The following is a 24,322-nucleotide window of genomic DNA, read 5'->3' on the forward strand; positions in this document are numbered from 1 at the left end:
GGTGATGAGATCATGGGGGTTCGATCCTCATGAATGGGATTAATATCCTCCTAAAAGACCCAGAGAGCTAGCAGGTCCCCTCCACCACGTGAGACACAGCGAGAGGGCACCACTAGGCCCTCACCAGACACCAAGCTTGATCTTGGACTTCCCAGCCTCCAGAACCGCGACAAACAAATATCCATTTAAGAGCCACCTAGTCTATGGTATTTTGATATAGCAGCCTTAACAGACTAAGACACAAGGCCCATACTAGTCCCTTAGCCTTTAGGGGGCCTCAGTTACCTCTTCTATTATATGGGGACAAGAGTACTACACTATCTATACCATGCTACCTTGGAGGGAAGAGTAACATTCTGAGGGCAGAGAAGCAGGGTCCCCAAGTTTGACTTTCGGTTCCAGGGCCAAGTCACTCGGTGTGCTGAGCTTTCCATATCGATCAAATGGGGAGGCTGACACCCGCCCTGTGTGGTGCTGGTGAGGGCTGAGCAATGTGGGATTGATGGAGCAGTGAGCCCAGGACCTGACATATCGCACGGACCCTGAGGACATCAGTGCCCTTCCTCTCTCTGCCCGTACTGGGGAGCAGCCTCAGGGGAGTTGGGTGAGCAGGAACCAGCCCCCAGGGGGCTGCCGATCTTGGGCAGAAGGATACAGCTGAGTGTGGGAACTTGCAAAGTGGAGAAAGTGGTTTGGATCACTCCACCCACAGAATTGTCTTAAGCTTAGAGAGGACTCAGCCAAGAGCCCCAAGCTGATAAAGGCTGGCTGTTATTTCTTTTTTTAATCCCCTGAGAGTGGCCATTTGTTGCTAATGAGGTGAGGACAAAACATTACTTGTGGCTATCTTGCACAGGGCAAGTGCAGACTGCTCAGAATGGAATCTTATCTGCCTTTCCTGCCCCTCCCACACCCCAGGGACCCATGGAGGGGGCTCCAAAGTGGTTCTTGTCTGGAGGGCTTTAATGGTGCTTTTCTCCTATTCATCACCTTCATTTACTGAACTCAGCTCCAGCCTCCTAAGCTTTGAGCCGTCAACACTCTGAGATGTAAGACAGTAGACAGCCTTCTGTGGGATTGAGGGGGATCCCTGTGGTTGCCCAGTGTCACCGACTGACCAGCAGGGCTCCGGCTTTGGAGTCAGGATAATCCAAGTGTATATTTGGCTCTGACACTTAACAAATCTTCAGCAAGTTCTCCGCTCCTCTGAGTCTGTTTTCCCAGCTGTAAAAGGGGGCTAATAATAGCTCTTGCCGCTAGCGTTGGATCACCCAGTAAACCTTGTAAGCATATGCCGAGGTCACACCCACACAGGCATGCACATGAAAGAATTCCATAGTCACCATTTCAAAGCACCACCAAGATAAACATCATGGGAAAAATAACAACTTTAGGCTGGGCACAGTGGCTCACGCCCATAATCCCAGCACTTTGGGAGGTCAAGGCAGGAGGATCACTTGAGGCCGGAAATAAGAGACCAGCCTGGGCACTACAGTGAGACCCTATCTCAAAAAAAAAAAAATTTGTTTTTTCACTAGGCATGGTTGGCTCACACCTGTAACCCCAGCACTTTGGGAAGCCTAGGCAGGTGGATCACTTGAGCTCAGGAGTTCAGGACCAGCCTGGGCAACATGGTGAAATCCCATCTCCACAAAAAATACAAAAATTAGCTGGGTGTGATGGTGTGTGGCTGTAGTCTCAGCTACTTGGGCAGCTGAGGTGAGAAACTGGAGCCTAGGAGGTCAAGCCTGCAGTGAGCTGTGTTCGTGCCATTGCACTCTAGCCTGGGTGACAAAGTGAGAACCTGTCTCAAAAATGAAAAAAGGCTGGGCACAGTGGCTCATGCCTGTAATCCCAGCACTTTGGAAGGCTGAGGTGGGTGGATCATCTGAGGTCAGGAGTTCAAGACCAGCCTGGTCAACAAGGCTGTCTCTACTCAAAATGCAAAAATTAGCTGAGAATGGTGGTGCACACCTGTAATCCCAGCAACTCAGGAGGCTGAGGCAGGACAATCATTTGAACCTGGGAGGTGGAGGCTGCAGTGAGCTGAGATTGCGCCATTGCACTCCAGACTGGGCAACAGGGGCAAAACTCCATTTCAAAACAAACAAACAAACAAAAAACCATCTTTTTTTTTCTTTTCTTTTCTTTTTTTTTAATTAGCTGAGCATGGTGGTGCATCTCTGTAGTCTCAGCTACTGAGGCAGGATTGCTGAACCCAGGAGTCTGAGGCTGCAGTGAGTTATAATCACACCACTGCACTCCAGCCTGGGCAACAGAGCAAGACCCTGTCTCTAAAAAAAGCAAAAACAAAAAACAATTTTGTCAGCCTTCCTTACTTCATATATATATACACATACATATATATATATATATGTTATATATATATATGACATATGCCTGCACCATACTAGTTTCAGGACTTAGTTTTAAAATTCCTAATCTGGTCCTGTCCACCTTGTAGGTTTGTGGTAAAGATTAACTGAGAATATTTCTGTAAAGCCCTGAGCTTTATAGGAAGCATATAATAAAAATCCATGATTATTATTATCATCACTTCTTTGTAAAAGAAGGCATGAGAGACTTCCCATGAGAAGATGGTATGCTGAGTGCATGCATTTAGCTCTCTTCCTTCCTAAACCTTGCTAAAGTAACACTAAAAGACTTTCCAAAAATACATGAACCAGTTTAGCCAGGTGTGGTGGCTCATGCCTGGAATCCCAGCTCTTAGGAAGGCACAGGTGTGAGGAAAGCTTGAGCCCAGGAGTTCAAGACCTGCCTGGGAAATATAACAAGACCCCATTCTCCACACAAAAGGGGGGAAAAGGTGAAAAAAAAAAAAGTGTAAAAAGGCCGGTATGGTGGCTCATGCCTGTAGTCCCAGCAGTTTGGGAGGCTGAGGTGGGTGGATCACCTGAGGTCAGGAGTTCGAGACCAGCCTGGCCAACCTGTCTCTACTAAAAATACAAAAATTAGCTGGGCATGGTGGCATACACCTGTAATCCCAGCTACTCAGGAGGCTGAGGCTGAAGAATCGCTTGAACCCAGGAGGCGGAGGCTGCAGTGAGCTGAGGTCGCGCCACTGCACTCCAGCCTGCATGACAAGAGGGAACACGCCATCTCAAAAAAAGAAAAGTGTAAAAATACATGAGGCAGTTTAAAAAGAACTAGAGAGGGGAGAACAGCAAAGCCACCTTGGAAGCCAGTAAATGGGATAAGCGTTGAAAAGTACCAAGAAAAATGCCAGACACAGTGACTCACGCCTGTAATCCTAGCACTTTGGTAGGCTGAGTTGGGTGGATCACCTAAGGTCGGGAGTTCGAGACCAGCCTGACCAACGTGGTTAAACCATATCTCTATTTAAAATACAAAAATTAGCTGGGCCTGGTGGCAAATGCCTGTAATCCCAGCTACTTGGGAGACTGAGGCAGGAGAATCACTTGAACCTGGGAGGCGGAGGTTGCAGTGAGCTGAGATCATGCCATTGCACTCCAGCCTGGGTAACATGAACGAAACTCCATCTCAAAAAAAAAAAAAAAAAAAGTACCAAGAAAAAACTCTAAGACAATGAGGAAAGGTGAGAAACAACCTAATTTCAACACAGAATTCCCCATTTCTACCCCAAACCTCAGAAACTGGCAACACCAGGGGCCTCTGGAAGAGAAGATCAAGGAGGAGACAAAAACATAAGGACTGGGTCAAATATAAGGCACTGTTAGACCCTTCGGATACCTTCTATACTCCTTGAAGCCATGTGACTGCCTTTCTCACACCCCACAGAAGGTGGTGGATTTAGTCTCTGGTGAGGGTTAAACAGAGGGTCTCTGTCCTGGGGGAACACCAGGAACCATACTGAAAGGAGGGTAATGTACAAATTTCACCCCACATTTTGAAACCCTCGGTTTCTTTTCAACTAGACCCTCAAAATGATGTTAGACAGATCTTTAACCTCTAGGCAGATTTTTCTACAGACCTTTTCTGAAGAATCAGATTAGCCCATGAACAAAAGACTGAAAGACTAATCAGAAGTGTCCTAATGGGGTGGCCCAGCTCTTTCATATTATAGTCAAGCACATCAGCAAGCCCATCCTACAAGCACTGAGCTTCCATCAACTCTTTGGTATCCTATGCACTAAAGCATCCAGGAGGAATGGATAGCCAAGAATCCCAAGACATCTGAAAAAATCCACTAATATGACAGACAGAAGTTAAAACAAATAAATAGGAAAATATGTATCTTGGAGGAAACAGACTATGCATTAAATATCCTTTGAGAAACAGGATATCACATCCACAGAAAAAGAATGTCATATGAAAGAAACATTTATAAATAAAATAGAATTTTTGGAATTTAATAAAATATATACGAAAAATTTAAAACACAATGGAAGGGTTATGGAAAAAAGTTGAGGTAAGTGCCCAGAAAATAGAATTAAAAACAGTAAGTGATGAAAACGACAAGAGAAAGAGATTAAAATTATACGATCGGTCTAGGAGTTCCATTATGGAAATAAAAAGACTCCTAGGAAAAAGAAACAGAGAACACAGCGAGAAAGAAAGCACCGAAGAAATAATTTTCAAAATTTCCCAGAATTTGTGGACACAAGTTTACAGATTAATTGGGCCACTAAGTGTCCAGCATAATGGATAAAAATGGACTCATAGAAAGTCCCATTATCATGGCAGCAGGGGGAATGAAGACAGTCTAAAAGCTTCTAGAGAAGGAGGAAAAACAAAAAACAGTCACGTACAAAGGATCAAGAATATTCTCAGCCAGGAAGGTGAATATAATCACACACACACACACACGAATCAGATTGGGTTTCATTTTCTCAAAACTGAAACTAGAAGGCAACAATGCAAATGCCTTAAAAAGCTCAGTCTAGAAAGTTATTTATAACCTTCTGAAAACCACTTTCTTGCCTGAAATTTTAAACCCAGCTAAACTATCCTGTAAATGTTAGAGAAGCATCAAGCCTCTCAGATATGCAAGTTCTCAATGCCTCACAATCACATACATCCTTTCTTGAGAAGCTACTGGACGAAGTGCTTGCTTTAAGCCAGAGAGTAAAGCAAGAAAGAGGAAGACATGAAAACTCGGAAATAAGGAATCCATTATGAAAGCATTACAGAGAATTTCAAGGATGGTGAAAAAGATCCTACATGACAGCTACCAGCTGTAGAGAAAGACAGGGCAGATTAGAAGGCTATAGTAGAAATCACCTTCAAGGAGATGATATCAACACATTTCTGGACATATTAAAAGGAGATTAACACATTTAGAAGGAGGATTTGGGGCAGAATTGGTGGTTAAGTACATGAAAAACAAGGTTGGGAGAAAAAAAGGCAATTGCTAACTCCAGGAAAAAGAAAAGTCATACAGAAAAAAGAAAAGTAGTCACAAAGCAGTGCAAAGCTCAGCTTCGAATAACATTTACATAATCATAATAATGTAAACTCTAGATAGCATTACATAGTCATAATAATGGAAACTGAACACTGAGTTTGTAAAAACTAAGATAAAATTATATTGGGACTCTATGAGATAAGGCATATGTATTGGAACAAGGAAGTAGGGGCAAATCCAGGGGGTGAATGAGCTAAATTTCATCTTTCATGGAGGAAAGTCAACAGATGATACCTAAAACTGAAAAGAAAATTAAGATAGCAGCATATTCCCAACTCCTTTGAGGCAGCAAAGGGCTGAGCTCTGGCTCTGAGCTCCCTGCCACAGTATACTAGTCAATCCCTCTAACTGGCTCCTCCCACACTCATCATACCCATTCTCACCCCTACATTTATGCTTGTATTATTCTTGGCTAAAAAGCCATCCCTGTCCCCTTTCTCTCATCTTAGCAAACCATTCTTCGAGGCTTATAAAGCCCCACCTCTGCCAAATAACCCACCCCATCTATCCTGACCCTGGTAGTTTCCTTTCTATAAATAATTCTAATAATTCATTCATTCAACAAATATTAGCTGAGCAGCTACTATGTGCCAGGCACCAGAAAATGTGCTGGAGATACAATGATGAACATGCAGAGAAGGATGCAGTTTATGGGTCCTCAGGAATTTACTGTCCATGCGACACAACTGCAATGCTTCATCTTATATTCAGTGCATGTGTGTTACCCATCCCTCCTCAATCCCGCCTTTTCACACCCCATCTTTTCCATGAAGAACTCAAGGAAGAAGCCACGTGTACTAGCTTTCCCTATCCACCTTCACGGTAAGCTTGGTGTGGATCCCAGCCCAGTGACTTAACAGAATGAGGCAGTGCCATTTATCAATGGAGTCAACACACTGGGCCTACACATTTCTTCACAAAAAACAATTTCCTACTTGGGAATGGGGGAAAAAATTAAGCAGATGAACAGAACTCTTCCCAAGTTTAAATTTTTCTGCATAGTTTTTGAGATTCTCTTTATTTTTGGAGTCCACCGTCAATGATTTGCCACAAAGCACCAGGTCATGCCAAAATAGACGAGTGCACAGCAGCTGTTGGTTAACATTTAAATTAAGAGTTTATCTTTTATGGATGTGTGTACTCATGGTTGTTATTTTCTTTCTTTCTTTTGAGGCAGGGTCTTACTATGTTGCCAAGGCTGGAGTACCATAGCATGATCATAGTTCACTGCATTCTTGAAGTCCTGGGCTCAAGTCATCCTCCTGCCTCAGCCTCCAGAGTAGCCACGCCACTGTGGCCAGCTAATTATTTCTTTTGTAGAGACAAGAGCTCACTATGTTGCCCAGTCTGGTCTCTAACTCCTGGCCTCAAGTGGTCCTCCTGCCTGGGACTCCCAAAGTCCTAGGACTGGAGACATGCTGCTGTGCTCAGTCATGAATGTCATTTCCTACTGGAGCTTACTACGTGTCAAGTGAACATTTCTAAGTAGTTTCAGAGAGCTGACTATGCAATTTTGTGTTAAAACCTAGAGCCCAGAGGAATCAAATACATGAAAACAGGGTGCCCTTGTCAATTACAACATTGCCCCACAGTTAAGAGGTGGTCTAGGGGAGGCGTCTCAAACCACTGTACCACCGACTGGTACTGCACAGCAGGAGGTGAGTAGTGGGCTTCATCTGTATTTACAGCCACTCCCTATCACTCCAATTACCACCTGAGCTCTGCCTCCTGTCAGATCAGAGGCGGCATTAGATTCTTATAGAACCACGAACCCTATTGTGAACTGTACGTGTGAGGGATCCAGGCTGTGTGCTCCTTATGAGAATCTAATGCCTGATGATCTGCCACTGTCTCCCTTATCCCCAGATGGGACCGTCTAGTTGCAGGAAAGCAAGCTTAGTGCTCCCACTGATTCTACATTATGGTGAGTTGTATAATTATTTCACTATATATTACAACGTAATCATAAAGTGCACAATAAATGTAGTACGCTAGAATCATCCCGAACCATCTCTCTCCTGTGGTCCATGGAAAAACTGACTTCCACGAAACTCATCCCTAGTGTCAAAAAGGTTGGGGACTGCTGGTCTAGGAAAGCAAAAGTCCCCATAACACAAAAATATTCTTCAATGACGACATGAGCTATCGAACTCCACCAAAACCTCCTTCTCCGCCACCTACAATTCAATGGCTTCACCTTGCCAATTAATTGAGTGTCAATATCCACCATCATGATACGAACACAAAACAAAGTGGCAGCTCTGCGAAATAAGGTGCAGTGACTGGCAAAGTCAGTGGCGTTGGAAAGGCCAAAAAAAGATTCAGGGGCCGAGTGCAGTGGTGCACGCCTGTAATCCCACCACTTTGGGAGGCCAAGGCGGGCGGATCACCTGAGGCCAGGAGTTCAGAGTTCAAGACCAGCCTGACCAACATGGTGAAGTCCCATCTCTACTAAAAATACAAAATTAGCTGGGCATGATGGTGCATGCCTGTAATCCCAGCACTTTGGGAGGCCAAAGCGGTGGATCACAAGGTCAGGAGATCGAGATCAACCTGGCTAACACGGTGAAACCCCATCTCTACTAAAAATACAAAATTAGCCAGGTGTGGTGGCGCATGCCTGTAATCCCAGCTACTTGGGAGGCAGAGGCAGTAGAATTGCTTGAACCCAGGAGGTGGAGGTTGCAGTGAGCTGAGATCACGCCACTGCACTCCAGCCTGGGCAGCAAGAAGGAAACTTCATCCAAAAAAAAAAAAAAAGAAAAAGAAAAAAGAAAGATAAAAGAAAGGAAAAGATTCAGGGCAATTTACAGCTGAATGTATGCTAAGACAACAGGGGCTTTGAGAGACTTAAACACCAAAGAAGTAAAAGAAGCCCTTAGGAAAACTGGTAACCCATCAAATAAATCTGTAAGAATGATCCTCTTTAGCTCAGGCTGCGGAAGTCAAGCATGACATGACATGACAAGTCAAGCATGACATGTTTTACACTCTCACATGATTTTATCCCTCATCCCAAAAAAAGTTATGGAAAAAATTTATTTATTTTATTTTACTCTTAATTTAATTTACTCTTAATTTATTTTACACTGAATCTACAAATTAGCACCTACTTGTCATTAAAATAAAATTCTTACTACATGTAAGATGAATTTAACCTGTTTTTATAATTTGCAATATCGTTTTTCTTTTCTTTTCTTTTGAGACAAGGTCTGGCTCTCTCACCCAGGCCGGAGTGCAGCGGCATGATCTCAGCCCACTGCAACCTCTACTTCATGGTCTCAAGCGATCCTCCCACCTCAGCGTACCGACAAGCTAGACTACAGGTATGTGCTACCACACCAAAGTAGTTTTTGTATTTTTTGTAGAGACAGGGTTTCACCATATTGCCCAGGCTGGTCTCAAACTCATGACCTGAAACAATCCACCCATCTGGGCTTCCCAAAGTGCCGGGATTACAGGCATGAGCCCCTGTGCCCAGCCTGCAATGTCATTTTTCAAGTTCAGTCAAATATTGTGCCCACTTTCTTTCCCTCCTCCACACACATACTATCTACAGTGAAACTTTGGTCTCTGTGATCTTTTTCTGGAACAAATTATCTTCAGACAGTAAAAATTTCCTTCATTTCATGCCATTTAGCTCAGTTAGTGTAATGAAAGGTCATATAACAAAATGTTAATAGTGATGAGTTTTGGATGATAGACTCATAGGTGCCAGCAAGTTCTCTTTTACTTAAACATATGTTTAAGTTTTTCTAGAATGGACATACAATCTTAAAGACGTTTTAAAGTTACAAATAAATTTTTTGAGAGCACTGTAGAAATGCTTACCCATCTGTCGCTCCCCTCCTTCTTTGATAACAGAATTTTCTTTCTTTTTGGTATTTAGATTAAAATGTGCTTAGCGGGACCTCCCTCGGCTCCAGAAAAGCACCAGGAATTGCCAGGCATGGTGGCTCATGCCTGTAATCCCAACAGTTTGGGAGGCCAAGGCAGGTAGATAACTTGAGGTCAGGAGTTCGAGACCTGGCCAACATGGCAAAACCCGGTCTCAACTAAAAGTACAAAAAGTCAGCCAGGCATGGTGGCACACACCTGTAATCCCAGCTAGTCTGGAGGCCGAGGTGGGAGAATCACTTGAACATGGGAGGCAGAGGTTGCTGTGAGCTGAGATCATGCCACTGCATTCCAACCTGGGCAACAGAGTGAGACCCTGTCTCCAAAAAAAAAAAAAAAAAACCAGAAATGGTTCAAACAAATCATAAACACTCCAGTCCCCTTTGCCAGTGATTGCTTTAGGGGTTCGCATATGATCAAGTTTCTCCCTGATTAAAAAAAAAAAAAAAAAAAAAGAGACACAGGAGAAGAACCTTATCTTCTACTTCCTTCATGCTTTTGGATATTATCACATGAAAATATGATATCTGGAACTATGGCTACCACTTTGTGACCAAGAGGAAGAAGCTGAGAAAAATCCTAAGAAAGTCAACCCTGAAATCAGCCACTAGGCTTCCTGTTATATGAGGCAATTAACTCCTACTGGTTAAGCCACGTTAGTTAGGTGTTATCTTACTTGCAACCAAATACCCCAAATGATAAGAACACTGAGGTCTGTGATGCTCAGCTTCCGAAAGATGTATACGAACCATTTTGTAAATACTCTTCCATCAAGAGAGACCACAAAGAATGTGTGTGTGTTTGTGTGTTTAATACAAAGACAGATACCTAACTCCAGGAGCTGTCACTTTACAACCAGAGATTACATCTCCAAGATTGTCCTTGCAAGGCTCCACCTGCTGGTCGTTGGAGGTAATGGCAGGCCCTGCCTAGAGGGGCCAAGGTTCTGGTCCTACCTGTGGAGTCCGGCTAACTGTCAGAAAGTCCGGGCACTTATACCCGAGCCTCTACCTTGGGGGCGGGGTCGTGGCATCTCTCATGCACACCTGGATTCCTGCCTCAAGAACTTCCAGAACTGGGCTCCTCTCAACTCCCAGCTCAGATCCCTGGGTTCCCACCTGTTGGTGCCCTTTTAGAGGGGGTGTGACTTTTGGGGCTTCTTGTACCCTTTGCCTGAAGTGGGAGGATCGCCTGAGGCCAGGAGTTCGAGACCAATCAGGATAGCAATATCCTGTCACTTCAAAAAAAAAAAAAAAAAAACCTTTTTAAAATTAGCTTGACATGGCAGTCCACGCTTATAGTTCCAGCTACTTGGGAGGCTGAGGCAGGAGAATTGCTTGAGCCCAGGAGGCGGAGGTTGCAGGGAGCCGAGATCTCACCACTGCACTTCAGCTGGGTGAGAAAGTGAGACCCTGTCTCAAAAATAATAAAATAATAGTAAAAATAGTAACATATAAACATGAAGGTAGCAGGCACAAGTCTTAAGTTTGGAGAAACCAGCATTAACAATCTTCACAAGAAGCTACAAGACAGAGACTATCACCCCTTTTGACAGATGAGGAAACTGAGGCTGAAGAGGAAAAGATATTTACCCACAGTCCCACAGGGGTTGAGGAACGGGTAGGTGGCAACACAGACCATGATGGCTCAGCCCCAGAGCTGTTCCCCACCCTCTTCCCATCCTTTGCAGACAGCTGGTCCGGCAGGGCCCTTGGGCAGTGGGCCCCAGAGCCGGAGCTGGAGCAGGCCCATGCCCGTATTTGCCCAAGCTCTCCGCTCTCCCTCACCCTCCCAGGCTGCAAACACAGATGTTCCTTTTGCTTTTTCCCTTTTTCAGCCACAGGACTCCTGGTCCCTGGCATTGCCTGCCAAACTCCACATTCCTGGCAAGAACGGCAGACAAGCAGGACAGGAGGGGCTCCCTGGATCTGGCCCCGTGCAGCCCTCGCTGGGTTCACTCACCTTGAAGCATGCTCCGGTAGGCCGTGTCTGCGATGGCGTAGATGTGAGGCGGCATCTCATGCCTCTTCTTGCCCTTGTACATGTCAACGATCTTCTCCGAGTAGATGGGCAGGTGTTTATAAGGGTTGACCACCACGCAGAAGAGGCCAGAGTACGTCTGCAGACAGAGAACCCAGCTTACTTCCAGACCTCCTCCAGGAAGACAGATCTCACAGAAGCACTCAATATTCTCATTTGAGAGATGGGGAAACTGGAGCTTGGAGTCTTAGTAGGAAACCCTGGGCCTCTCTGGTATTCCAGGTATGGGGGAAGAGGAAAAAGGGCGAGAGTGGGTCTCCAGGCTGCCTATGTTATATTTTGCAACTGTAGGGGGGTTTGTGTTTGTTCTGAGATGAGGTCTCACTCTGTCACCTAGGCTGCAGTACAGTGGTGTGAACATGACTCGCTGCAGCCTTGATTTTTCTGGACTCAGGTGATCCTCCCACCTCAGCCTCCCGAGTAGCCAGGACTACAGGCAGGCACCACCAGGCCTGGCTGATGTTTGTATTTTTTGTAGAGACGTGGGTTTCACCATGTTGCCCAGTCTGGTCTCGAATTCTGGGGCTCAAGCAATTCTCCCATTTCAGCCTCCCAAAGTGCTGGGATTATAGGTGTGAGCCATTGCACCTGCCCAAACTGTGGAGTTTTGAAGAGCTCTGGGTTCGAATCTCAGTTCCACTCCCCTGAACTGTCACTTTACCTCCCTGGACCTCACCGGCTTAAATGACAGCCACCATTCATTGAACATTTACTATGTGTCAGGCACCAAACTAAGCACTACACAGGATCTTTTTTTGGTCGATTAAATGCTCAATCATATGAAATGCTCATCATTTAACAGGTGGCATAGAATGTGAACAGCACAATTCAGATATTAACTCAAGAACATTTAATAAAGAGACTGTTTACAGATATGTGTGCAGAATTAAAGAACCCAACCAGTGATGGGAGCAGTTAAGTCTGAAGAGCAAGAACACAAGAGAATGTTGTTTACTACTTTTTTTCTTTTTTTTTTTTTTTTTGAGACAGCATCTTGCTCTGTCGCCCAGGCTGCAGTATAGTGGGGTGATCGTGGCTCACTACAACCTTGAGTTTCTAGGCTTAAATGACCCTCTCGCCTCAGACTCCCAAGTAGGTGGTATCACAGGTGTGCACAACCATGCCCAGGTAATTTTATTTTATTTTTTGTAGAGACAGGGTTTCACCATATTGCCCAGACTGGTCTCGAACTCCTGAGCTCAGGCGATGCGCCCGTCTCAGCCTCCCAAAGTGCTGGGATTACAGGTGGGAGCCACTGCACCCAGCCAGAGAGGGAATGTCATTAACTGAACACTGGAGACATAGAAAGTCACACAGCCCTAAAAAGGGGCTGTCCAGAGGGAGCTGCAGCCATTCAGAAACACACCTGCAAAAACCATGTTCCAGGAGGGAGGGAGGAAAAGGTAATAATCCTCCAACCTCTCTCTTCTCCCACCACCCTCTGATCTCTTTCTGGGACCTCCCAATGTCCATATCTAAGAAGAAACTCAGTCCCCAGTGACTCAGTCTCTAGAAGATGGCAGAGGCATCTCTTTATGGAGGTTTTTCTTGGTTTTTGTTTCTTTTTTTTTTTTTGAGACAGAGTCACACTCTGTCGCCCAGGCTGGAGTGCAGTGGCACAATCTCCGCTCACTGCAACCTCTGCCTCCTGGGTTCACGTGGTTCTCCTGCCTCAGCCTGCCGAGCAGCTGGGACTACAGGTGCCCGCCACCACGCCTGGCTAATTTTTTTGTATTTTTAGTAGAGACGGGGTTTTACTGTGTGAGCTGGGATGGTCTCGATCTCCTGACCTCTTGATCCGCCCACCTTGGCTTCCCAAAGTGCTGGGATTACAGGCGTGAGCCACCGCGCCCAGCCACTTTATGGAATCTTCACAACTACTCAGTAACAGTGATTTCCCCACTGCCCATTTGACAGGAGGGCAAAGTGAGGCATGGTGAGGTTGTCACCAGATTACACAGCTGGAGGGAAGTTGAGAACTAGAACTCCTGTTTACCCCAGAGTGCCTGCTCCTGACCATTAACACCTTCCCCATCTGTAAAACACAGACAAACACAGCCGTGCCTAAAAAGGATCAAAGCACTGACACGAGCTCTCCGATGTGGATGAAGCTTGAAAATACGCCTAGTGAAAGAAGCCAGGCACGCAAGGTCATGTACTATATCATCTCATTTATATGAAGCGTCTAGAGTAGGCAAAGCCATGGAGACAGAAAATAGACTCATGGTTCCCAGGGGCTGGAGAGAGGGGGGAAGTGAGGAGTAACTGCTCATGGGCACGGGGTTTCCTTTGGGGGCTACAAAAATGATCTGGAGCCAAGTGTAGTGGCTCATGCCTGTAATCCCAGCACTTTGGGAGGCCAAGGTGGGAGGATTGCTTCAGGCTAAGAGTTTGAGACCAGCCCGGGCAACAACAGCCAGACCCCATCTCTACAAAAAAAAAAAAAAAAAAAAATATATATATATATATATATATATATATATATATATATATATATATATATATATGTAGCTGGCCATGGTGGTGAGCACCTGTAGTTCCAGCTACCTGGGAGGCTGAGTCAGGAGGATTGCTTGATCCCAGGAGCTCAAGGTTATAGTGAGCTATGATTGTACTGTTGCACTCTAGCCCCTGGGTGACACAGCAAGACCCTGTCTTGAAATTGATAGCTGTACAACATTATGAATGCACTTAATGGCACTGATTTCTTTAAAACGTTTAAAACGGTAAATTTTATGTTATACGCACTTTACCATTTAAAAAATAGCAGTCCTGTCCTGCCGGGCGAATAGGAGCATCTGAAAATAATCAGATCAGGGAAGGAGGAGTCATGCCATGCTGTACGTGGTGAGACAGTATCGTCATGATTTTTCCTCACTGGATACTAGATTTTCCCATGGTTGAGGTCACGGTTCAGGAGACAGGCTCCAACCCATCTCACAGGAACTGCTTTCCCCAAACGATAAACATCAGTACTGCCCCAGACTCTGACGGCCATAAAGCATATCCTCTTCCTTGTAAGCGACTTAGGGAGGACCAGAGATCCATCTCTCAGTTACAACTAGGGTGAACCAAGCAACAGAGACTTAAGTGACTTGACCAAAGTCACCAAAGAAGATCCTGGCAGCACCAAGCCCAGCCTGGCCCACCCCCAAGTATAAGCATGGTCCATTATGCTATCCAGCCTAGGCTCATCCGACAGAAAAAGAAACTATTGATCATTCGTTCGTTCGTTTGTTCATTCGTTCATTCATTCATTCTGTATGTCCCAGATGCCATGCAAAAGGTGCTGGGACTACATTAGAACATAAAAAAAAAAAAACAAAAAAAAAAACACAGGGTCCCTGCCCTCAAGGGGCTTTTAGTCAAGGGCTGGAGCCAATTAGAGAGTTGGAAAGTCTGGCCGGGTGCGGTGGCTCACACCTGTAATCCCAGCACTTTGGGAGGTCAAGGCAGGAAGATTGCTTGAACCAGAAAGACCAGCCTGGGCAACACAGTGAGACCCCATCTCTATAAGAAATTAAAAAATTAGCTGGGCATGGTAGCACTTGCCTGTAGTCCCAGCCACTTGGCAGGCTGAAATGGGAGGTTTGCTGAAGCCTGGCAAGTTGAGGTTGCAGTAAGCCATGATTGTGCCACGTGCTTCAGCCTGGGTGACATGGTTAGACCATTCCTTTCTTCTCAAAAGGAAGGAAGGAAGGAAGGAAGGAAGGAAGGAAGGAAGGAAGGAAGGAAGGAAGGAAGGAAGGAAGGAAGGAAGGAAGGGAAGGGAGGGAAGGAAAGGAAGGAAGGAAGGAAAGGAAAGGAAGGAAGGAAGGGAGGGAAGGAGGTAGGGATGGAGGGAGGGAGGAAAGAAAGGAAGGAAAGGAAGGAAGGGAAAGAAGAAAAGGAAGGAAAGGATGGAGGGATAGAGGGCAGGAAGAAAGAATAAGAGAGAGAGAGAGAAAGAGAAAAGAAAGAAAGAGAGAAAGAAAGAAAGAAAGAAAGAGAGAGAGTGGGAAGGTCCTTCCAGGGCTCAGTCTGCTAAGGGACAATGGTATGTAGTGTCTGGGGGTGCTGCAGGGGAATGATATTCTTCAAAGTTACAGGATTGCTGGGTGCAGTGGTTCACACCTATAATCCCAACACTTTGGGAGGCCAAGGAAGGCAGACTGCTCGCACTCAGGAATTCAAGACCAACCTAGGCAACACAGCGAGACCCCATCTCTACCAAAAATACAAAAAATTAGCAGGGCATGGTGGCGCATGCTTGTAGTCCCAGCTACTCGGCAGGCTGAGGCAGGAGAATCACTTGAACCTGGGAGGTGGAGGTTGTAATGAGCCGAGGTGGTGCCATTGCACTCCAGCCTGGGTGACGGAGGGAGACTCCGTCTCAAAAAAAAGAAAAAAAGAAAAAAAGAAACAGGATTGATGGAGACAGAGATTCTCACCATCCCCTAAAAGGAGCATGAATGAGGCAACATATGCCTGTCTAAATAGCCATCAACCATTTACTGAGCACCTACTATATACCACGTCTGTGTCAGAGGCTGGATACAAAGAAATCAATGATACCCCCTGTCCTTAAAGAACTTAGATCAGAGTGGGAGACAAGTACGTGAAAACACGTCCTAAGAACAGAGAACGATAGGAACAAGGAAGGGAAGGCCCTAACCCACACTGGGGGTGGTGAGGGAAACCTCCAGGTGGGCAGGTATTCCCTGCGCTGAGTCTCAAAGGACAACGAGGTGTTAACCAGCTCAGGACAAGACAAAGCAGGGACGTGGGCAGAAAAACCGGACATGGGGTCCGTGGGGGTGAACTATAAGCAGCTTGGTACAAGCAGCTCCACTGGACCCAAATGGAGAAGCAGAGCAAGGATGAGAGGTAAGCGGGGCCCAGGAGCCACATCCAGCCTGGTGGGGCTGGGAGTGGAGGACCGCTTGCCTGGACACCCCTCTTCTCCATTCCATCACCCAGGAGCCTCCCGCCCATCCTGCAAACACCAGTTGCAAGTACCTTGAGGCCGGAGAACCCTCCCTGGCCCCTTTCTCCTCTTCAGTCCCAGCACAGGCCTCAGTATAGAATAGGTGCTAACTAAATGCTTGCTAAATGCATACCAGGGGAATAAATTAATGATACAGCTTCCTGAGAGCAGGGACAGCCTGACTTCACCTCTGTGACCTGGGGGCCTTGCACTGCAGCAGTAGGTACTCAGTGGACCGCACTGAGCCAGGCCAGTGGCTCTCTCCTATTCATTGGTGTCCCCAGTCCCCAGGACAAGCCTCCCAAAGAGCAAGTGCTCAGTCCGTGGTCATCTGGACAAAGGTCAACCAAGCCCCACCCTCCTTCAGGTCTCGACTCCATCTCCAGCTCCTCTGGGGCCACGCCCACTGCCACGCCCCTTTTGAATGTAGGTATCATTTACAGCCCAACCGGTCCTCACTCAAGTCCTTGATTTGGAGGCAGTAAAGGGCAGTGGTTGAGGGCTCAGAACTGGGTATGGGGTACTTAAATTTGAACCTTCACTCTGCTATTTCTTAGCTGTGTGACCCTGGGCAAGTCCCTTAACCTCTCTGAGTCTTGCTTATCCTCATCTACAAAACAGGGAGGCATACTAACAAGCCCTTCATAGGTGTGCTGTGAGATAATGCTTGAAAAGCATTTAGCATGGCGGCTGGTATGTAGTAGGTGCTCAATCAATGTTATTTAGTGACTCTTACTATGCTCCCTTCATTTCATGAGAGAGAAAGTCTTGCCACCTTAGAGCCTTCAATATGCTGTTCCCTCCACCTGGAACGCTTTTCCCCTCATCTTCCCACAGCTGTTTCCCTCTCCTCTTTTAGAGCTCTGCCTAAATGTCACCTCCTGGACTGTGACACACACATTACTGTATCTCCTGCACCCTGCACAGTGCCAGGCATGGGGTAGAAACTCAGTCAGCTGTAATCCGAGTACTTCGGGAGGCCGAGGAGGTCAGATCACTTGAGGTCAGGAGTTCGAGACCAGCCTGGCCAACATGGCAAAACCCTGTCTCTACTAAAAATACAAAAATTAGCCAGGCGTGATAGCGGGGCCCTGTAATCCCAGCTAGTCGGGAGGATGAGGTAGGAGAATCACTTGAACCCAGGAGGTGGAGGTTACAGTGAGCCGAGATCATGGTGCTGCACTCCAGCCTGGGCAACAGAGGGAGGGAGGGAAGGAGGAAGGGAGGGAAGGAGGAAGGGAGGGAGGGAAACGAATTTTTAAGAAGGAAGAGGCTGGGCATGGTGGCTCACACCTTTAATGCCAGCACTTTGAGAAGTGGAGGAGGTCAGATCACTTGACGTCAGGAGTTTGAGACCAGCCTGGCTAACATGGCAAAACGCCGTCTTTACTAAAAATACAAAAATTAGCTGGGTATGGTGGCACATGCCTGTAATCCCAGCTACTCAGGAGGCTGAGGCAGGAGAGTCACCTGAACCAAGGAGGCAGAGGTTATGTGAGCCGAGATCATGCCACCACACTCCAGCCTGGGTGACAGAGTGAGACTCTCTCAAAGAAAAAAAAAAAGAATAAAATGAATTTTAAAAAGAAGGAAGGACCACACTGTCTTTTCAACTCCATCACTAACTTCTGAAACAGGAATATGACTTTCACCCTCTTTGTTTGGGACATCTCTCCCAGTGCCATGCGCAGAGCAAGCACTTAATCCATACTTCCAGGTAGATCTGAACCTCTGCTGAGTTCTGCAAAAGTTTTCCAAGCCAGCCAGGGTATGACAATGGAGTGAAGAGAAGACTGGGGCAGGCAGCCGCATATCTCACGCAGGGACTTGGGGCTTCAGCATCTGGCTCTTCCTCCCACATTGTTCAGCCACTTCTCCTTCACCTCGACCCAGCCCACCCATAGTTGGCTGTGTTTTTGCCTCTCTGGCCCCATTAGCCCCTCTCCAGCTGGTTAAGTTCAGAGGTTTCAACATCCCAGCCTCCTGTGTCCCAGCCGGCATCTCATGGGCCCTGTGCCACCAGCAGGTCCCAGCTGCAGGCCCAGGATTTCCCTCTTGTGACCGTATTAGGAAGCAGCTCCAGTTTCTCCCTGACACTTTATATGGTCAGTCACAGAGCCCTGAGCAGGGGGTGCTCCCAGGGCCTCAAGGAGAAATGAGGAACAGGGAGGGAAGGGAGGGAAGTAACACTGGCTTTCAAACATACAGGGCTGGCCGGGCACAGTGGCTCACACCTGTAATCCTGGCACTTTGGGAGGTCAAGGTGAGTGGATCACCTGAGGTCAGGAGTCCGAGACCAGCCTAGCCAACACAGTGAAACCTCATCTCTATTAAAAATACAAAAATTAACAAGGTGCAGTGGTGAGCACCTATAGTCCCAGCTACTGGGGAGACTGAGGCAGGAGAATTGCTTGAACTCAGGTGGCAGAGGTTGCAGTGAGCTGAGATTGTGCCACCGCACTCCAGCCTGGGCAATAGAGCGAGACTCGGTCTCAAAAAAAAAAGACACACAGGCCTGGGCAGAGTGTTGGCTTTGCCTTATCACTTACCTGACTTGTGCATACAGACCTACCCCTGAGCTTCCTCAATAAAGTGATGGATAATCACACCTTCTTTATGACGCTTCAGTGCAATATCACAGCTTTCTAAATACCCAACCTAGAGACAGACACAGTCCACCAAGCATGTTCTTGTGCTGCAGCCTTGCTTTTAAGAGTAAAAAGACTAGAAACAACATAAATACCTGCCAATAGCAGACAGGCTTAATCATTATGGTCCATCCCTATAGCGGAAGACTGTGCAGTGGCCGTCTCTCTACTACCATGAATGAATGGCCAAAGATTGAGATGCACAACAGCCATGGCCTATGCTGCCATTTTGGAGGGGTGCACGAGGGGCTGTGTGGCTGCATGTGTGTAAAACATCACTGGAGGCTGGATGGAGCAGCTCACACCTGTAATTGCAGCACTTTGGGAGGCTGAGGCGAGTGAATCACTTGAGGTCAGGCGTTCAAGACCAGCCTGGCTAACATGGCAAAACCCATCTTTACAAAAAATACAAAAATCAGCTGGGTGTGGTGGCACACACCTGTAATCCCAGCTACTCGGGAGGCTGGGGCAGGAGGATTGTTTGAATCCAGAAAGCATAGGTTGCAGGAGCCGAGATCACACCATTGCACTCCAGCCCGGGTGACAGAGTGAGACTTCATCAGAAAAAAAGTAATAGGCTGGGCACAGTGGTTTAAGCCTGTAATCCCAGCACTTCGGGAGGCCAAGGCGGGTGGATCATCTGAGGTCAGGAGATCAAGACCAGCCTGGCCAACATGTCAAAACCCATCTCTACTAAAAATACAAAAATTAGCTGGGCGAGGTAGCACACACTTGTAGTCCCAGTTACTTGGGAGGCTGAGGGAGGAGAATTGCTTGAACCTGGGAGGGGGCTGTTGCAGTGAGCCAAGATCATGCCACTGCACTCCAGTCTGGGTGACAGAGTGAGACTCCATCTCGAAAAATAATATAAACAAATAAATAATATCACTGGAGGGCTACATATGTAACCAGCAACCATGGTGTCTCTAAGAAGGGGAACTGGAAGGGCGAGGAATAGGAATGAAGGGGGAAGTTCTATATTCCCTTATACACTATTTTATTTCATATTTGCATGTCTTACCTAGTCAAAAAGTCTGACTTGATAGTTACGAACAGACAGAAAAAACTGTAAGGTAGGTTAAGTGGAAAAAATCAAACTGCAAAGCATACAAGGAGTGACTTTTTCTTTTGTTTGTTTTGTGTGTGTGTGTGTGTGTGTGTGTGTGTGTGTGTGTGTGTGTGTGAGTACATACATGAACCTGTGAATCATGTTTGCCTCCAGGGAAGAAGGCTGCTTTTTGCAATCCATACTTATTTTTAAATATTCTCCTGTGGTCTTTGCATAGATTATCCTTGTATTACTGGAGGAGGTTCTTTGAAGCAATAATGACTTGAAAGATCAGAAGGCCGGGTGCAGTGGCTCACGCCTAAAATCCCAGCGCGTTGGGAGGCGGAGGCGGGAGGATCATCTGAGGTCAGGAGTTCAAGACCAACTTGACCAACATGGTGAAACCCCTTCTCTACTAAAAATGCAAAAATTAGCTGGGCATGGTGGGGGGTACCTGTAATCGCAGCTACCGGGAGTCTGAGGCAGGAGAATCGCTTGAACCCAGGAGATGAAGGTTGCAGTGAGCCAAGATCGCACCACTGCACTCCAACCTGGGTGACAGAGTGAGACTCCATCTAAAAAAAAAAACTCAGAAGGGCTAATTCCTGGGGCTTAACAAAGGTCAGCTTGCAGTTATAGTGTCTTTCTATCCTCCAGGGACCAGTGCAGTGGCTGGCACCCAGGAGGCCTCTGCTCAGTCTGCTTGCTCCTTGTGTCCCTGGGTAGACACTGCTTCTGGAGTAGGCTAAGGTTGCTGGGCCAGGTCTTTAAGGCGGAAAAATGGTCACCTGCTAAAGTTTGGAAGGAGGGCCTCTCCTGACCGCCTGGGCATTCCAGAAGCAGAACCAGAACTAGAAAAATGTCCTTTGGGGTTCATGGATCGGGGATGTGGGCTTGGAGTTCCAAGGAGCAGGGGGGCCCATCCACCTTGGCTCTGGATCATGATTTTCCCAACCCCAGAGGTCTGGTGGAGGGTGGAGGGTCCCACTGTCTACAGAGACAAAGCAGGTAAGGCATGAGTGAAGCAGGGTGTGTGGGAGTGAACAAAAGAGGTGCCATGGTCAATGGCTACCGGGACCTGGGAGACGACAGGGAGCGGTGGGGTCTGCGGAAAAGCAGAGAGCACAAAGCCCATCTCACAGAGAGTGCTACCTCACACCCTGCGTTCTGGAGTGTCAGGTCCTCTGCTTTTTCAAGCAGTACCAGAAACAGATTTCTTTCGTTTTTTGATGTATTAACTCAATTTAAAAAACAAAATCACACCTCTGTGTTAGCAGGTTGTAATCATTAGCCTAGCACCTAGTAGGTGCTCAAGGAATCATGATAAAAGGTTCAATTCCTTCTTGCTGTGCACTTAAAGCTTGTCTACCTCAAAGCTAACGAGGCCTCTGGCACTGTCCCCACCGGCTCCAGCCCACGACCATCACCTCCTGCTCTAAGCCTATCACCCCAGAAGCCCTTTGCATGGGTAGTCACCCTGCCCCTGGACTCACACAGACCTTGTCTGAATCCCAGCTCTGCCCACTTTCCAGTTATGGGACTGAGCACATCTAAGCCTCAGCATCCTCACCTTTTTTTTGTTTGTTTGAGTCTCACTCTGTCATCCAGGCTGGAGTGCAGTGGAGCAATCTCATGCCTGTAATCCTAACACTTTGGGAGGCCGAAGCAGGCGGATCGCTTGAGTTCAGAAGTTCAAGATCAGTTTGGGCAATACAGTGGGACCCCACCTCTACCAGAAACACAAAAAAATTAGCAGGGCTTGGTGCTACGTGCCTGTAGACCCAGCTACTCAGAAGACTGAGGTAGGAGGATCTCTTGAGTCCCAGGAGGCAGAGGTTGCAGTGAGCTGAGATCATGCCACTGTACTCCAGCCTAAGCAACAGAGTAAGACCCCATCTCAAAAGAAAGAAAAAGGAAAAAGAAAGAAAAAAAAAAGAGACAGAAAGACAGACAGACAGAAAGAAAGAAAGAGAAAGAAAGGAAGAAAAAGAAAGAGAATTCGAGGCAGATAGAACTCAGCCAAAAGACAGCGTTCAGAAGACCAAGGGGCCCTTAGGACCAGGCGTCAAAGCTGTGCTCCCCTCCAGGTATGCCACAAATGCTCTTCCGCAGTTTAGGTAGGTTGGACATTGCTGAGCCCAGAACCTGCATCTCTAAGATAAGGAGACAAGCTCCTCTGGCTTCTATATAGACTCTTCTAGATCCAAGAGGGCAAGAGGTCTGCCAGAACCTTCTCAAAGGCCCATCGTTTGAGACGAGCCTTGCAGAATGGAGAAGAAAAGTTCATCTTCATCACAGAGGGCAAAGTCATGCATGCCAGACCACGGACCTGGCATCACTTCACCACCTGCCTATTCACAAGAGTCATGCATGTTGCTATTATGAGCTGGGAGAGTAACTTACTGTGCTCCCCCACCCCGACCCCTTTCCTTCTTTATCTTCTCTGTCATGGACAACGGTTTCTATTAAGCAATTAAATTGACCAGAAAGGAACAAGAGAAGAGTGGGGCCATCATCACAAGGCTGAAAGGATTTTAATCTAATCTGTCTAGAGAAGCACAGCAGGAATGTGAAGCTTTGATTCATTTATTTTTAATCTGCTGTCAGAAGATATTTTGAGTCTCAGGACCTTCATATGCCCCTTATTATGTTTTTTTCTGATTTCTATTTGAGGACAGCAGGTGAGATGAATACATAGGTCTGTCCTGAAACTCCCTAGATGGAGATGATATGTCTTAGATGGAAGACCTGGGCCCCAAAGAGTCCAATTTTCCCTCCAGCTCCCTACAGACGGGCCTCTTTAGAAACATCCAATATACTGACTGGTCACGGTGGCTCAGGCCTGCGATCCCAGCACTTTGGGAGGCTGAGACAAGTGGATCAACTGAGGTCAGGAGTTGGAGACCAGCCTGGCCAACATGATGAAACCCGTCTCTACTAAAAATACAAAAATTAGCCAGGCATGGTGGCACATCCCCACAATCCCAGCTACTCGGGAGGCTGAGGCAGCAGTGAACCAAGATCGCTCCACTGCATTCCAGCTGGAGGAGCAAGAGTGAAGTTCCATCAAGAAAGAAAGCAAGAAAGCAAGAAAAAGAAAGACAAAGAAGGAGAAGGAAGGGAGGGAAGGAAGAGAAAATGTCTAACATACCAACATCCCCAGATCAATAATATTTCCATACAAACAGTGCCACAGACAAGAGACGTACCCTACTTAAGAAGGCAAAGATACACTCACAGAACTGCACCTCGGCTTCCTCCTCTAAAAGGGGCAAACATTTTCAACTCAGTGGATGTTGTGTTAAATAAAATAAAACGTGTCAAGGTACAGCACTTGAGTTGGAGAACATATTCAATAGTTATGGCTGGGCACAGTGGCTCACACCTGTAATCCCAGCACCGTGAAAAGTCAAGGCAGGAGATGGCTTGAGGCCAGGAGTTTCAGACCGGCCTGGAAGATCTAGTGAGATCCCAGTCTCTACAAAAGTTGTTTTTTGGTTTTTTTTTTTTTTTAATTAGCCAGGTGTGGTGGTGCACGCCTATGGTCCACAGCTACTCAGGAGGCTGAGGTGAGAGGATCACTTGAACCCAGGACTTGGAAGCTGTAGTGAGTTATGATGGAACCACTGCACTCCAGCCTGGATGATGGAGTAAGCCCCCATCTCAAAAAAAAAAAAAAAAAAAAGTCATGAGTTGCTCAGTTGCTCACTCTTACCATTTGAGTCTTTAAAAAGCCACCGTAACCCCTTCTGAAATGCCTATAAGAACAGTGGAAAAATGGCCTATCCCCATGACAGATTCTACACTACCCCTTAAAAGGGGTACCTTTGGGGCTGCCTGAGATACATTACACAAGTCAGCACTGAGCATTTCCAAACGGAAAAAAGAGCAAGTCACTAAACTGTGTGCCCAATAGGCTTTTAAATATGTAAACATATATCAGGCTCACAAAGAGACAATGCACAGCGTCTCTGGTTAAGGACTAATTTTTCCGTTCTGTGTTCACTATGCTTTCTGAATTCTCCAAGTGTTCCATAGTGAACGTGTCTTAGTTTCCTAATTAGGAAAAAAATGTGCAGGACACTTTTAGAGATGACAAGGGGCTTTTTGTAATTTTCACTTGGCAAAAGGTACAGACCAGGACCAAAGGGACAGAAGGACGCCAAGTGATGGGAGAAGAACATCTGACTAGTAAAATCAAAAGTGATCATGACCATAGCAAAAACCTATCTAATAACACTTAACATTTTCAGTGCCTACACTTAACATGCAGCAGGAAGTGTGTTAAGTGTTTTGTCTTTAGAGTAACCCACTCC

At 46.6% G+C, this 24,322-nt stretch overlaps 1 protein-coding gene across 6 annotated transcripts in view; it reads right to left on the reverse strand.

The window, feature by feature from the left end:
• LOC105467913 (myosin heavy chain 11) overlaps nucleotides 1–24,322 on the reverse strand; it is a 152,802-nt gene that overhangs the window by 107,189 nt on the left and 21,291 nt on the right. For all 6 annotated transcript variants that reach the window (XM_071084164.1, XM_071084165.1, XM_071084163.1 and 3 more), the window contains exon 3: nucleotides 11,267–11,423. In XM_071084164.1, the coding sequence (XP_070940265.1) occupies nucleotides 11,267–11,423 (157 nt within the window). The remainder of the gene's footprint in view (nucleotides 1–11,266; nucleotides 11,424–24,322) is intronic.

The sequence above is a fragment of the Macaca nemestrina genome, chromosome 18 (genome assembly GCF_043159975.1).
Source record: "Macaca nemestrina isolate mMacNem1 chromosome 18, mMacNem.hap1, whole genome shotgun sequence".
In the NCBI taxonomy this organism is placed as follows: domain Eukaryota; kingdom Metazoa; phylum Chordata; class Mammalia; order Primates; family Cercopithecidae; genus Macaca; species Macaca nemestrina.